The sequence below is a fragment of the Meriones unguiculatus genome, chromosome 8 (assembly GCF_030254825.1).
Source record: "Meriones unguiculatus strain TT.TT164.6M chromosome 8, Bangor_MerUng_6.1, whole genome shotgun sequence".
In the NCBI taxonomy this organism is placed as follows: Eukaryota; Metazoa; Chordata; class Mammalia; order Rodentia; family Muridae; genus Meriones; species Meriones unguiculatus.
Window position 1 is genome coordinate 18037927 of NC_083356.1, and position 16370 is coordinate 18054296.

The 16370-nt window shown below is 49.2% G+C and overlaps 1 protein-coding gene across 1 annotated transcript in view; it reads left to right on the forward strand.

The window, feature by feature from the left end:
- Positions 1-4596: 4596 nt before the first annotated feature.
- Efcab6 (EF-hand calcium binding domain 6) overlaps positions 4597-16370 on the forward strand; it is a 184841-nt gene continuing 173067 nt past the window's right edge. Inside the window, exons 1-2 of the mRNA XM_060388917.1 lie at positions 4597-4683; positions 12092-12198. Coding sequence (XP_060244900.1) covers positions 12128-12198 — 71 coding nt within the window. The 5' untranslated portion in view covers positions 4597-4683; positions 12092-12127. The remainder of the gene's footprint in view (positions 4684-12091; positions 12199-16370) is intronic.

A 16370-nucleotide genomic window follows, 5' to 3' on the forward strand; every position in this document is an offset into this window, starting at 1 on the left:
CATTGGGCCCCTGCTTCCTCTGTTTGGTGTTAGGGATGGAATCTAGGACCTTCACAGGCTGAGTGTGTTGTTCTCTGAACCACAGCCATCCTTTCTAATGTCCACACCCCCACCTTAAACACAGTCCTAAGGACGACTCTTGGCTTGCTGACATCCCTCCCACCCACCCCCAACACACCGTTTTACCTGACATGTTAGCACTGACATCAGGTGAGGCTGACAGGCCAGTGACTGTCACTGTCCTGGATCTCTACCACCCCTGGGGCTGTTGCACAGGGAAGGAAGGTGGGAAGCTGCCTGAGCCTGAGCTTGGGCAAGTGCGGGACCCTGGTCCCATCCTGAGACAAGATGTGGCTATGGGTGTCTGTCCATGGAGGGGTCAGGACTTAGAGCCGTGAATCTGATAGAAGGAAGAATTCCCTATACTAAAGCTGTTTTCTCTTTCTTAAACCCTCTCCCGCTTGCTTCCTGAAGTGGGTGTTTTCAGCCCTGGGTAGGCCATAAATGGAGCGGGCGCCTTCTATTCATCACTCTCCCAGCACCGTTTAGTGTAGCATTGCTTTTCTGTCAAACCATCAATAGTTGCTTGTTACCTAACTAAAGGCAAATTAACCGCTAAACAGCACTAATCACAAGCTGTTGCAAGATCCCTGCTCTTAGCGAAGAGAGCTGCTGGTGACTGCCTGGGTTTGCTTGGTGTCCAGGTGGCTGAGTCTGGAAATTGCTCTTCTGTGACTGCAGCTCAGTTCTGGAGGGCGCCGTCCTCCAAAGAGGACTGCAGCATGATTGTGAGGGTAGGGTTTACGAAATCTGAAATCCCAGCGTGTTTCATTGCGTGTTCTGGTTCAGGAGCAAAATAAAGTGGATTTTGCTTCCCGTTTCCATGAAAGGAGGTGGCCAGCAACTATTACAGGGGGTGAGGGTCTCAAAGGCACATCAGTGTATGGGGGGGAGGGCGGGCCAGATAAGGTATCACATTGATCTGCACACGCTCTCTCTCCTTGTTGAATCTTAAAATGCTCTAGGAAATGGCCCCTGTTTACAGGCTATTGTCAGTTGGTGGTGGTGACGGTGTTTAAAATGTGCGATTTAGTTTCTGGCTGATGGAATTAAAATGAGCAGGCCTATCATCTGTCAAGGTAAATATCCAGGAGAGGAGGTGGGAAGGAGGAGGGAGGTGGGGGTGGGGAGGAGACTATTTTTAGTCATGAAAAATAACTGCAGCGGGAGCTACTTACACCTCATTTATTTTAATTTTCAATTATTTTAAAATTTATGTATATGGGTGTTTTGCCTGCATGTATGTGTGTGAACCATGTGTACGCTTGGTGCTCACAGAAGCCAGAGAGAGCATCAGATCCCTTGGAGTTAGGGATTCTTGTGGTCTACCATGTGAGTGCTGAGACCCGAACCCAGGTCCTCTGGATGAGCAGCCCCAGTGCCCTTTAACTGTTGAGCCATCTTTCGGCCCCCTATTTTTGTGTGATTTCTTTTCTCCTAAGGACCGCTGAGTAGAGTCCTGTCTCCATTTGGGAGACCACCAGCAGGCCAGTGTTCAGACTCCCCAGTGATGCCCTTAGTCTGTGTCCTTGCGGGAGCGCCACTCCTCCAACCTCCAGCATTAGCTGTTGGAGAGCAGCGCATCTCCTCAGGGCTTTCTCACTTCACCCACTTGTCTTCAGTGCAGAGGTATAGTCTCTCCTGCCCACTTCCACGACTGACAGAGTGACAAGCTGGTCGCCCTCGTCCTATCTCTTAGGCATGCAACTGGTAAGAAGCCCAAACTTATAAGATGGCCTGAGGATTATGGCCATGCAGCACTCTGTCTTCTTGATTCCCGAGGTAATGAGAAATCTGTTGATTCACCTCATTGTAAAAGTACTTTCTCTCCCATTTTTTTGTTGTTGTTTGTTTTTTTTTTTTTTTTTTTTTGTGGCAGCACTGAGGATGGACCCTAAGCTGCACACATACTGCAGCTTTTCTGACGTCCCATGATTCTTTTTCAGGGGTTGTGCCAACAGAGGGCTGGGGCAGCAGATACCCATGGTAGATGGAGACATGGGGGCATTAAGCTCTCTGGGGGGGGGGGAGTCTCTGCTGTAAATGATGCTGAAGAGGATGGGGAAGAATGCAGGCCACACAATCCAGCTGGCCCCCACCCCTACTGAAAGCAGCCCTTTGCAGGGCATCCCAAATTCCACCACCACCAGCAGCACCCCCACCCACCTCCACCCCTGCCACATTGAGGGAGCCAGCAGGGTGCTTGGAAAGTTTTCTCAGAGGGGAAAATTGTTGACAGTCATCAAATTGTTGCTCGGGGCCACTGTCTCAGTACAGAACTTGTCTGTTCGCACAGAGAGCAGACCCACGCCAGCAGGTGCTACGGTTTTATTGGGTAATAAACACGTGAGCTGACTTTAGCTTCTTGTGAAAAATAGTTAACTCTTCACACAGAAGCACGAAATTGCCAGAGCAGGAAAACACTTCAGAGTAAAGATGGTGTGTGTGTGGGGAGAACAAAAAATTAAAACCAAGCATGACAAAAATCTCCAGGTTTATGTTCTCACATCTCCCATCAGGGGGCTCTCTCCTGCTATGGACCTGGAGCTCGTAGCAAGCACAAAAGGCCAGTAGCATGGAAAGCTCAAAAGGGACCCTCCACTTGCCCACAAAGGCCCAGGCCATGCCTGCTTGCCCCTTATTTGCAGACTACAGCTTCTCCTCACTAGGTTTCTGAAAACTTCTGGGGAGACAGAAAGACAGTGAGATGGGGGAAGAGAAGAGTTAATAAGTTTTTATGGAAATAACATTTCCCAAAACAACAATAAAAGAAGAGTTTTGTAAATCTGTTTATTAACAGGCAGCTGGATTCTCTTCTTTCATCTCGTCTCCAGCAGTGCCTCACTTAGGTGAGAATAACTGAAACATCCAGTAACTTCTTAGCTTGGTGAGAAAATGGTTTTGACTACAGGTCGTCTGAAAGGGCTCTAGGGCTCCAAGGGCGTCCCCCGGCACACTTAGAAAACTGCTACAAATGCAAGCAAAAATCTCTGAGAAGGTTGGCAGTGAGACCCAGGGCACCAGTATAGGAATAGGACTCTCTCAAAAGCAGTCCTTTTTTTGGGACAAAAGAGGGTGTCAAAGTAGTTATGTCATGTGGGTAGGGGGCTTATGGATCCTATCTCTTAATGAAGTGAGGCCTGGTCATTCAATCAGAGAAATGAGTGAGGGCAGCCTGATCAGAGTGAGTAGGGGAGTTAGCTTACTTATTGAATAGGCCATGAGGTAGGGACTATGCTGTGTCCATTTGTGCAGCACAGGGCGCAGTGCCCATTAACTCACCCGCTGGCAGGGGTGCGCACAGGGCATCTTACCCATGAAGCTCTCTATCTTCTCCTCCAGATAAGAGGAAGGCAGGAAGGCTGTAAGTGGAAACTGTGAGCTCAGCTATATGGATTCTCACTCTGGGTCTGGCTTGATCAGCTGTGGATCCTGGGCAAAATACCGTGAGTGTGTTTCCATAGGACCTGTTTCACCAGCATGCTGTGGAGAAGACAAAACTACACATGAAGTACTCAGATTGGTGTCTGAGGAAGGGAACTCCACAGCGTCAGGCACAAGGACCACTGTTTTCATGATTCCTGACGTGATTTCTTGTGCTCTGACTAGGCTCGGAGACTCTCGATACTAATTCATTTGTTAGGGTCTAATGAATGTCCCACCATGCCGTGTGCTGGGCACAAGGTGGAGTCCAAAGACAGCAATAGGCAAAGAAAACAGGTATTGTGTTTGTAGAGTCATACCCTACAGTAGACAACTAGGCCTCTGCCAGATTTACTAAGTTAATCTCGCTCACTGGAGAGCCAGCTAACACTCATGAAGTATGCTGTGGGGAAACTGGAGTCATTATCCAGGGGGGCTGGAAAGATGGTTCAGTGGTTAAAGCACCTCCTGCCCCCACAGAGGACCCACGCTCCGTTCCAGCACCCAGCACCCTCATGGCAGCACACAACCATCTGTAACTCCGGCTAGAGATGATCTGACCCCCTCTTCTGGCCTCTGTAGGCATCGCATGCATACAGTGCACATACACACATGCAGACACACGCTCAAACACATAAAAATCTTTTGAGGGCAAAATAAAACACCATTTCCTTACTTTTAATTGTAACAGATAACAACTTTCAAAATGACAATGTGTTTGAGTATGCATATTCATACACGGATTATATATACACGTATAATATATATATATGCTTATATAATTGTGATGGATATACCAATTATACGAGAAAAAGAACACAGGAATATTTTGCTATAATGTAAAAATAAATGTCTTAAAAAAATCTGCCCCTCAGCAGTGGAGCAGGTTCATGGGACTCGCCCTCAATCACGCGAAAATCCAATGTAACAACAACAAAAAAAAAAAAAATAGAGAAACTGCACTGTCTCCCGTCTCTTATCCTGTCCAGTGAGCACTTCCTGCGGAAGTCCTTCCAGGGCCCGAGCCTTCGCCTGGCTCCGCCCCCCTCCCTTGACCAATCGAAACTCCGCTTCTTGCTGGGGGCGGGGATTTGACGTCCACTCAGCGCGCGACCTGGTTGCTGGGGCAACAGCGTCCTGGAGACGTGGATCGTGCCCGCCCCGGTGACCTAGGCGAGGTGGAGGCTACTACCAAGCCCGGTAAGCAGGCGCGCGGACCTCGGAAGGCCAGGGGCGTGCAGGGCTGCGGGGAGCAGACCGTGGAGGAGCGGGCGGGCGGGCGGGCGGGCGCGGGAGGCTACTTCTCCGACTTCCCACGGCGTGCAGAGTTCGTGCCCCGCCTAGATCCTGAACGCCACGTTCTCCACTCCGTCTTGACGAAGACTCGAGTCAGCCATGCAAGTAGCAAGTCTCAAAGCAGAGTTGCCGCGTTCTGCTTCTCTCCTCCCGTACACAGCCTTGTTTTACACGAGTTAAGCCCGGTGTCCAAATTCCATGTGAGAGCACTTGGTGAAATGTATAACTGCAGCTGGACTTGGAGCTGCAGTCCCGGCATTTGAGATAGGAAGGCAAGAGGATCTCAAGTTTGAGGTTAGCCTGCGCTGCATCGAGACCCTGTCTCAAAAATAAACCAACAAAGCTTATCTTACAATTTATATTCTGCTTGCCAATTTTATTTTCATTTATAGTTTGCATTTTGACAACCCCCCTTCCAGCCACTTTTTTTTTTTCCTCATACAGAAATTGAGCAGCCATGCTGAGACCTTCACAGCCGATCAGCACCCCCAAATAGAGCCGGCTCTGTAGGCTTGTTCAGCAGCGTGATGCTAACGAGGCAGTTGCTTTAGTAGAGCTGTCTCACTGGTCTGCATCAAGAGCAAGTGTAACGAGCTCATAGAACAGTGGTTCTCAGCCTGGGGGGGGGTCCCATTTCAGATATTAGGAAGTAGCAACAAAAACTGTTTTATGGTTGAAGGTCATCACAACACGAGTTACTGTGTAGGGTCCCAGCAGTAGGAAGGAAGGTTGAGGACCGCTGTTATAGATGCTTAAGAGTCACAGGATGGCTTCCTGCTGGCTCCTTCCCCTACCAAGACTGACACATACACCGTAGGCAGTACATGATGAAACTGGGAGAAAAGATGCCAACGGCCACTTTTTTCCTTAACCTACTTCACGTGTATAAAAATATCTCACATGGGCCCACAGGATGATACAGGTGGGGTTCTTGTAATATAAGCGAGCATCGATTCGCTTTCATTATAGTATTCTTTCAGACGCTCTCAGCATTAGGAGAAGAGGTGAGGGGAAAGGATGTGTTTGCGTAAACCCGGTGGCTAGGCCCGCGACTCACAGGACACCTCCAGTGCTCACCGCTTCAGCTCCCCTTTGTCCTGGGTTTTGACCCCTTATTGCTGTTCTGCTTGTTTGGTTTCAGATGCCATTTATTGCTTTTCTTTTCCGCTCCGATTTGTGACTTGATCGCTGACTCCATCGTTGGGGACACTGAACACTTGCTGTGTCAGGCACCCCAAGGGACCTCACATGGATTTTAAAGTTTTATTAGATTCAGTTGGAAAGAGAGAGAGAGAGAGAGAGAGAGAGAGAGAGAGAGAGAGAGAGAATGCACAAGAGCACATGTAGTAGTCATAGAACAAACTTGCAGGACTCAGTTCTCTGCTTCCAACATGTGGGTCTCAGGGATCTAGGCTTGGCAGGCTTGGCGGAAGTATCCTTATCCATCGAGCTGCCTCATTGGCCCTCATGTGCCTTTTACAATGAGTCCTCAGAACTCATCTATGAAAGGGTGCAGTTAGTATGAAAACATGTAGTCAGTGACGCAGGTTAAAGCACAAGGCTAATAAATAGCAGAACGTGGCTTCTGCCTGTATGTTGTCTGGTAGTAGGACCTGTGTTCTTGATAAAGAGCTGATGCCTGAAGTCCAGGCAAGGCTTTGGAATGACATCTAGGAACACCTACCACGTGGTCACAAAAAAAAAGTATAAATCAGCATGAGACAAAATACTGACAGAGCAGTGTCCCAGCTAGTTTAAACTGTCACCTTGATACAGCCTGGAGTTATCCAAGAAGGGAGTCTCAGTTGAGGGATTTCCCCATAGGGATATTTTTTTTGGGGGGGGGTCTTTATCTCTCTCTCCTTTCTAACCCTTATTCCTTCCAATCCTCCAACACTAGGCAGGCCAGAAAGAAGATTAGAGGGGAAAGGGGATGTAGATCTTTTAAAACTACTTCCTGATGATTAAGGGCATCAAGCTCCTTTGGGAAAGTCCAATCTTCATCCTGTCAGGAGATCTCCAACTTCTTGTCTCTTTTCTCTTGTTCACCTTACAAACTGGCAACAACAGCATCAGGAGCAAGAAGCAGCAAGAGGAACAGCTGTGTCTCCTCTCTTGGGGCTCTGGCCAATTTATACCCTCTCTGGTGTTGCAGGGTATTTGATCCCATTGTGAACTCCAAGACTGTGAACTGGACAAACCTGTTTCTTGTTTAGTGTGGCTCAGCCCTAACACATACAGTTCCTAACCCAGGAACTTTCTATTTATTTTAAACAAGTAGCTGTGGTGTGGCTCAGCCCTAGCACACACCTTTAATCCAAGACCTTTCTGTAAAAAGGATTAAAAAAAGTTAATCCTAGGTCAAGAGACAGAGCAAGCAGCCAGTTGACACAGGAAAACACAGGAAGGAGGGATATTGAGTTGAAGGGAATTTAAGACAGCATAGAGAAGGAGAGGGGGCTTTTTCTTCTGGGACATGAGCTGCATAAGAAGGCTTTTTTTTTTTTCTCAGCGTTGTCAGCTGAGTAGGAAGGTCAGCTGGGTGTTTTCTTTGCCTCTCTGAGCTAGTAGGCTTTCACCTCTCATGGCTCCTGAGTCTTTATTGGTAAACATCAAAGGATAGGGACTTTCCTTTTAAAAACAACACCCGAGTCCCCAGAATTAAACTGTTCAGCTGGCAGAATCACACCCCTGCCAGAGCCTGTGTGTGAATCACACCCCTGCCAAAGAGTCAGCTGCTGTGGACAGTCTGAAGCAGCCCACACCTGGGATTAAAACAAGAACATGTTTACATGTTTACATGGGATTTAAAGATACCAGAATTCTCACTACATTGCCCACATCAAATTGGCCTTCAGGTATGTCCATAGGAGACTGTCTAGATTGTTAACTGATGTAGGAGGGCCCAGCCCGCTGTGGGTGGCATCATTCCCTGGGAAGGTGGGCCTGGACTGTGTATGAAAGCTCTCTGAGTATGAGCTAATGAATAATCTAGGTGAGCCAGCACGGGGCTTCTCCGATGGTCTCAGCTTCAGGTTCCTGCTTCTGCTCCTACCCTGACCTCCCTCAGTGATGACTGTGACCTTGAAGTGTAAGCCAGATACACCCACTCCTTCCAGGTCTTGGAAAGGAATTTAGAGCAGAGAAGAGAATCGTGGGAAGGGAAGAGAATGTTCAGGTCTCAATCAGTGAAGTTTGGCTGTGACATTAGCTGTGAGTTCCTTGTCAATTCAAGGCAAAACAGACTTATAAAAAGGAAATCAGTGGCTGGGCATATAACCCAGCAGTAGAGCACTTGCCCAGCTCGTGTGAGGCCCTAAGCCCAATTCCCAGCACCTTCAAATCGGAATTTATTGGATCCAGGGAAATAAGGTCTTTGGTTCTAGTGGGAGGATGTCTTTCCTCACACTTAGATGGAAGGGGAGAGTTCTCCTGGGTTTCATCAGTCGAGGAGGAGATGGGCCTCGAGATAACCACTAAATGACAAACACATAAGCTCAGTGTCCTCGCTTTTGGGAGAGAGTGTGCTCCAGTTTGAACTGAACATTTGAAATTAAGGAACTCTGACGCATAACAATTTCCAGTAACATGTTCTGAGAATTGCCCCTGTGGGGCTTCCTGAGTGGATTATCCCACCCCCTGGCTTGGCTCCAGTCATCTCTGTGCTCGTTTACTTAGCAGTGATTTAGTGAGCGCCTGCCCCGTGCCAACCCGTGCCTGGGCTTTGGGGATGGCACAGCGATGGTTCCCACCTTGACTTTGTATTCCTCCAGCTCCCACACTGCAGTTTGTTTTTTTTCCGAGCTCAGGTTGACTGCTTGATTATCCTCTAACACCCCGAGATGGTGCTGTTGGCCCATTTCCTGAGTTACTTGCTGGTGGGCACGCGCACAGAGCTGTGAGAGCAGTGGCCTCAGCAGCTTTTCTTTTTAGAGTTTTATTTATTTTTTATTTTTTGGAGGGCACGGTGATGTGGCATGCCCGTGGAGGTCAAAGGACGACCAGTGGGAGCTGGTTCTCCGCCTTCAGCTTGGAGGGACTGAACTTAGGTCACCTGGCTTCCCAGCAAGCCCCCTTACCTGCTGCGTCATCTCGCAGGCTCCTTGTCCTTGCTTCCTTCCTGGTTCCAGGAGAAGCTCTCCAGTAGGATCATCCCTTGCAATTGGTCCAGCGTCTGCAGGCTTACACGTGGTCCTCCCCGTCAGGATCCAGGCTGAGAACCTACAATTGAAAGGGAACTGCTATTTCCATTTTGTCAACGAGAAGACCGGGGTGGATTAGGGATCAACTTGTGAGTATGCACAGGAGATGGCAGCAATGGTCTGATCCGCACGCTTTGTCTTTACCATCCCGGGAGGTGGAGCTCTTTCATGCCCGTGTCCTCAGGTAGAACAGAACACCCGCTTGCACTTGACAGTCCAATAGAGCCCTCTCAAGTATGTGGCTGTAGCTGCCCACATCTTTTGTGCGGTTCATGATTTTTTTTCCAGTTTAGTCAAGTGCTCTCCCCCTCCCTTTCCCTCTACCCCATGTGATGCCAGCACCAACAGTTTTTTGCTCTTGATGCCATTACTATTGGCTGCGTGTAGATTTTACTGTTGTGTTGAGTTATGTTTCTCTGGGTGCCAAGGCAGATGGATGGTACTTTTGTTAGGATCCGATTATAAATAGCATCTGCTAAAAACTGGACATCAGTCTTTCTCTGGCAAATGGACAAATAACTCTGGGAACGGGCTGCCACATGGTGGCTTTGCCTGTGGGGAAGAAGCAGAGCTGGAGCTCGGTGTGGTGGCTCACTCATCCTGTGATCCAGAAGGCAGGGCAGGAGAGGCAGGAGGATTAGGAACCCTCTGGTACTTGAATTCTAGGCTAGCCTGGGCTACATGAGGACCTGTCTCAAGCATGATGCAGTTAGGGATGAGAGACGTAGAATCTGTCACAGTGTCTGGTCCTGCTCAGCACATTGTTAGCATTCAAGAGCAAGGGTAACATTAGCCCAGGGGCCTACCTCACATCGTAAGATGCTCCCTGTAGCCCAGCAAGAATGAAGGCTAATGACATATTCATCCTGTGCCCAGTCTCTATAGGTCTAAACAGCCAGTGGGGTCTCTTCTGCTGGAGGGGCTTGCTGACTGTCCATAGAGTCATAGAAACATCTAAAAGCAGATGTCTAGTGAAAGTCAAGACGGGGCTAGAAGAACAGACAGGAGAGTATGTGGCCCTGACACAGGAATGGACCTGAAAATGCCTCTGGGCCTTGTAACTTTTTCTTTAGCAAGCAAAGTGATCAGAAGATAAGCTTGCAGCTACAGAGAGCTTAGGCCCGTAGCTATGACTGGTAGGGGAGCCTCATGAAAGAAGCATTGTATTTTTAATCCTTAAAAATATTTATTTATTTATTTAAAATTTATTTATTATTGCAACAGAACCAAAAACTCTGGGCACAGGGGTCTTTTCTGAGACTGACACTCCAACCAAGGACCACACATGGAGATAACCTAGAACAGCTGCACAGATGTAGCCCATGGCAGCTCAGCATCCAAGTAAGTTCCCTAGTAAGGGGAGCAGAGGATGTCTCTAACATGAACTCAGTGGCTGGCTCTTTGATCACCTCCCCCTGAGTGGGGAGCAGCCTACCAGGCCACAGAGGAAGACAATGCAGCCAGTCCTGATGAGACCTGATAGGCTAGGGTCAGAGGGAAGAGGAGGACCACCTCCCCTATCAGTGGACTAGGGAGGGACATGGGAGAAGAAGGAAGGAGAGTGGGATTGGGAAGGCATAAGGGAGAGCACTTACAGCTGGACTATAAAGTGAATAAATTGTAATTAATAAAAAAATAAATAAGTTTAAAAAATATTTTTTATATTTGTATAAAAGTTGAAAGTCTAGAGAGGCTGTGGGTACTCCCAGCTCCCGGACCCCCAACCCTAGGGATACCATTTGCAGAATAACCACAGTACAGTGCTCCAAACTGGAGCAAAAGCTTGGATACAATGTCGAATTAGTTGAACCCAGAATTTAAAACTTTATTTGGGTTTCAGGAGTGCTTTTCTCTTTCTCCCGCTTGTGAGGATCTACAAGACTACTGAGGTCAGCAGAGTCATGATTTTCCAGGGACAAGAAGGCAGTTCTGCTCAGCACGACTCAGTGGCCTGTGCTGGTTCCCTTGAAGAGACAAGCCTGTGTGTTTAACATTTGTGGTCCCCCATGCTCATCTGTGAGCGCAAGGACCTCCATGCCTCCCACGTCTCCTGACAGTTTTATTGAAGTTTAACCACATAATTTGGCAGCGTCCATTAAATAAATTAATAGGCTTTAGTAATCTGAGGTGTGTGTGTACGGGGGCAGGGTCTTCTGTGTTGCCCAGGCTGACCTTTAACCCATAGTCCTTCGTCTGCTTGGATTATGACTGTCTACCACCCTGCCCCCAGCAATATACTGGGTATAGAACTCAGGTCCTCTGTAGCAAGAGTAAGTTCTCCTAACCACTGAGCCATCTCACCAACTCCTTGGCTGCAGTCTTCAAGGTCCCAGAGACTCGCACAGTAGAAACATACAGTGGTTGAATGTGAGGGATGTCCGAGGTCACTGTTACTTATGTGGGGGAGGCTATTCTAGGCGGAGGTATCCACAAAGGCTTCCCAGGAAGTGACATCAGTTTTGAGTTCCCAGGATGATGTTTGGGGGCCTGTGGAGGCAGTAGCAACGGCTTAGGAACCTGGACAGTCACACATTCTTAATTCCCACCCCCTCTTCCTGGCAATTGGAATCTAGAACTAAGTGCAGCAATCTGTTTCTAAGAAAGATTCCAGATGATTCTGAGGGACACTCAGGCTTGAGAACCAGTGATCTCCAGGATTAGGAGAGTTTAGTGGGCAGAAAGGGAAAGATTGAGATGGGTAGGCAGAGGCGACAGCATGTGAGGACAAAGGCGTGGAAAGGATCTTTTGTGTCCCGGGACCACCAGAGGCCAGTGTGGTAGAGGTGTGAGAACAGGGATGGGAGGCAGCTGCAGAGAGACATGGGTTGATGCTGTGTCTTTGTGGTTTTCAAAGCCCAAGGGCTGCTGGACAGTGACAGTGATTGGAAGGAACAGGTCACATTGGCCATTCAAGTTTATTGCTCTGGAAGATGGAAGTGTGTGTGTGTGTGTGTGTGTGTGTGTGTGTGTGTGTGTGTGTGTTGGAGTGGAACCTGAGAGTAGGAGGAATATGCCTACAGTGCTCACAGGCAGTAGCTTTACTTGTGTGGCTCAGAGAAAAGTGGTGGTCAGCCCATCGGTGCTAACCCAGCTGCTCTCTCCTTCCTCAGAATTCTCCAATTTACAAGTATTTGATCTAAAAGGAAATGAAGCGTAACACCCTCAGACTGAATATGGCCAGAGTCAACAGCACCTTGTCAGGCAGCACCAAAGCCAGGTAAGCTGTGCCTTGTCCCGTCCCATGAGGCCTGCTGCAAGCCTGAGAGGAAGCTGCCCTCAAATCGGGGTGCGTCTCTTGGCGCCTCCCTCTCGTTTGTGTCAGCCACTCATCCAGCGTGCAGGAGCACTCCTGTTTGTTCAGGCTTGTGCATTCTGACTTGAAGTGCCCAAGCACTGACGTCAACTGCACAGCCCCTACTGGATACCCACAGTGCCCTGGGCATCTCCTGACCCAGGCACCTGTGGGAACAAACGGACCACGGGACTCCGCCAGCAATCCCCTCTTCCTGCCACAGGTGGCAGCACCACCAAATGTTTGCTTGCTCTGCCCCGAAGCAGGGAAGCCCTGGGAACTTTGCCTGCTGCCTCTGAGGACTTGGGGGACTTGGCTGGATGGTAAATGGCGTATGCCAAACACGCCTTGTCTGCTGATAGAGCCGTGGGGAGGGTGCGAAGCCTCCAGTTCTCACACGTTTGAAATGCTGAGAGCGGGACGGCTCCGTGGTAGCCGTCTGGGGTCCTGCTTTCTTCCTGGTGTCCTCTGTGTGCCTGTCAGCACAGCGGGGGTGGGCAGAGGAAACATTACACAGACAGCCTGGGACACACAGAGACCCTCTGAGTGCCAGTCTTTTGAGGACTGATGTGTGCTGGGGTCTATAATCATGGTTCCCCCTTCTCACGGCCTCCCAGGGAGCACACATGGAGATCCACGAGCCTTGTGACACTGTGAAACCTTTACAGTTACTCCCCACTTCTCAATAGAGGGAGAAGAGTTGAGGAGTCATGGATGAGGTTAAAGAGTGGGGTGGTCTTCAGGTGTGGAAGGAAGGATGGGTGGGCAGCGCCTGTGTTCTACATATGTGGTGTGAGTGTCTAGGCGATGGCGCATGTGGCTGTGGCGTGTATGTGCGTGTGTGCCGCATGTGTGGTAGCGGTATGTGGTATGGTAAGTGTGAGGGGTGTGTGTAGCAGGCGGTGCGTGTACGAGCATCGAATGTATGTCACATGTCACGGGTGTGCGGTGAGCACATGGTCTGTGTGGTGAGAGTGAGGTATTGGTGTGGTGACTATATGACAAGTGTGCGCTGGGTATGTGTGCCCCAGGTGTGCAGGGAACACATATGTATGTATGGCAGGCGCCGTGACTGCGTGGAATGGTGACTGCGCGGAATGTGTGGTAAGTATATGTGACGAGCATGTATTATGTGTGAAGTGTGCGTGGTGAGAGTATCTGCTGTGTGTGGTGCGTGCCTGTGGGGTGGGAGAGGCTGCCTGATTTCATGAAGCCTGTAGGTCTCCCACATAAAAGCGTGGCCTCGGATCTCGGTGGGTGCAGCGCAGAGGCAGTCCTGGTGTGCACGGGGCTCTGGAGAGCAGGGAGGCTTCAGCTCAAAGTGGAGGGCACGGCTGGTGGTGGGAAGCACAAGGCGGGCAGAGGCCAGCTCCTAGGACCCACTTAGAAGAGAGCAAATGAAAGGACCCCATCACCACCTTCCCGGGCATAGCTGTTTTTGTCCTCATGCTGTCCACATGAGGAACCAGGTATTTCTGTCAGGGTGTTTGCACTGCGCATGCCCTGCCCCCCTCTTTAACATTGTTTTAAATGCATAATGTTACTGTATCTTCTTATCACCGCCATTTCCAGCTCACTGAAACACATTATCTTTAGGAGTGGTACCTGTGTGGTTTTGGGGTTTATGAGGCTTGTCTAGTGCCTCGAGGGGGGTAGATCTGAAAGCCCAACAGCATCCCTTAGGCCGGGGTTCAAGAGGAAGGAGGGGGCCATGTGGGGTTGTGGGAGACCCCAGTTATGGAAGGCTGGGGCTCAGGCAGGAGGCTGCCAGTCATGGAGGTTTATGGCCACAGTTGTTTCTGCTGAATTGAATTCAGATGGCTGGCTAAATTGTTTCTGAAGATACTCTGTCATTTGGAAACTGCTTAGAGATCAGCTCACATCCTTGTAATTCCTTACATTGAGAGCTGCGGAATGGAGCTTGCCGCAGCCACACAGTCTAAGATAGAGGCAGTATGAGACGTCAGCCTGGGCCTCCCATGTCAGTGTCGGGACCCTGGATTCCTCAAGAGTGCTAGAGCCTTCTCTGTGTGTGTGTAAGAGAGCATGCATCTTTGTGTGTGTGTGTGTGTGCGAGAGAGAGAGAGAGAGAGAGAGAGAGAGAGAGAGAGCATACATCTGTGTGAGCATGTGGAGGCCAGAGGTAGAGGCTGGGTGTCTTCCATGATTGATGTTCACCTTGTTAGGAGTTGGGGTGAAGCTTGCTAGGCTGGCTGGCCGGCAAGTCCCAAGGATCTGCGTGTCTCTGCCTGCTGGCACTGGGGTCACAGCACATGCCGCCACATCCAGCTTTCCACACCTCGTGCTGGGGTGTGAACTCAGGCCCTCCTGGTGTGCAGCAGGCGATTTACCCACTGGGTCATCTCCAGCCCTCCTCTCAAGTCCCTGCAGGGATAGGCTGCAGACTGGTGTGGGTTGAGAGTGAAGGTTCCCTGCTCTCTCGTCAGACCTGTGTCAGCGCCGCTGTCCACACAGCCCTCACACATACACATTGGTGCAAGTGTCTAAGAGGCTGAGATTGAAGTCGAGGAGAGTTTGGGTCTCAGTCTTGGGGACCCAGTAAGTTGCCTTTTTTCCCCTTTTCTCTCTAGAGCTTAATTTCCCCTTCTTGAAAAATGCAGGTAATCTCTAACCCAGGAGATTGTTACAGAGTTGTTGATCGGCCGCTCAACGGCCAGAGAAAGAGGCATTGGGCACTGTGTTTGAAGCTGGTAGAATCGTGACGCAGACTCGCTAGCTTTTACATTGTTTTGACTTAAAGTGTGTGTGTGCGCACACACACACTCGTGTGCCTGTGTGCGCTTTGAGAAAGCCCTGTGGGCAATGGTTATCAGTCAATTTCAAGGGGTTTTGAAGCACTGGATCAACTTATCCAACCCAGCTCAGTGTCACCTGACAGCGTTTCCAGGAGGAGACGTGGAAGGCTGACACAGTGGCTCAGAGATGCTGTCTGCACCCCTCAGTGCTGGGATAATGCACACATTTGGCTTTTGTTTGTTTTAATTTTCATTTTATCTGTATGGTATTTTGCCCATATGTCTGTGTATCACACATGTACCTACTGTTGGCAGAGGTCTTAAGAGGGCATTGGATATCCTGGAACTAGAGTTATAGATGGCTGTCAGCTGCCACGTGGGTGCTGGGACTCGAACTCGGGTCCTCTGGAAGAACAGCCATGCCCTTAGCCTCTGAGCCATCTCTCCAGTCTGTTCCTGACTTTATCTTTGACATGGTTTAAACTCAGGTCCTTACGTTTGCAAGGGACTCCTTTATCTCCTGAGCCACGCTCCTAGCAGTGAATTCTGTTTCTTTAATATGTATTGTATATGCTGCATATTACATAGAATAATATATAATATATAAACTTGGGCTCTAAACTTCTTTCGTGTGTGAACATTTTACCTGCATGTATGTATGTGTACTATACATGTACAGTGCCCATGGAAGCCAGAAGAGGGTGATTGAGTCCCTGAAACTGGAACTACAAGTGGTTGTGAGCCATCATATGTGTGCTGGGAACCGAATCTAGGTCCTGTGGAGAGCAATAAGTGCTCTTAACCACTGAGCCCTTGCTCCAGTCTTCTACCATGTATACCCTTATTCTTAACGGATGTAATAATTTGTGCAAGTTTATAGAACATTGTTTGACCTTTTTTAAATTTTTCTTGGTCCTGGAGATGGAACCTGAGCCTTATACACACTAGGCAAATGATGTGCTGTTGAGCTGTCTGTTCGGCCTGAATATGTCATCAGAATACATGGGTTCCATGTGGAAGGAACAGAATGGGTCGCTTTCAGACACTTGTCTTTTCCTGTCTTCCAGAACGTTCAGGCTGCTCTACCAGCTCTTCTGAAGTGTTGTTAATGCCAACCAAAGTGGCCCTCCAGTTACTCAGTGTTCGGGGTTGTTTCTCTGTTTAGCTGCACCTGCTGACCAGCCCCTGTTCATGTCCCACCTGCTCCCAGCATCTTCGTTCTACCACCTTCCGTTTGATCATCTCAGCCTCTGCTCAACACGTAGTTCCTACATCCCTCAAGGATGTGGTTAAAGAGGGAGGAACTTGCGTGTGTATGTTTGTGCATGAGCCCATGTTTGT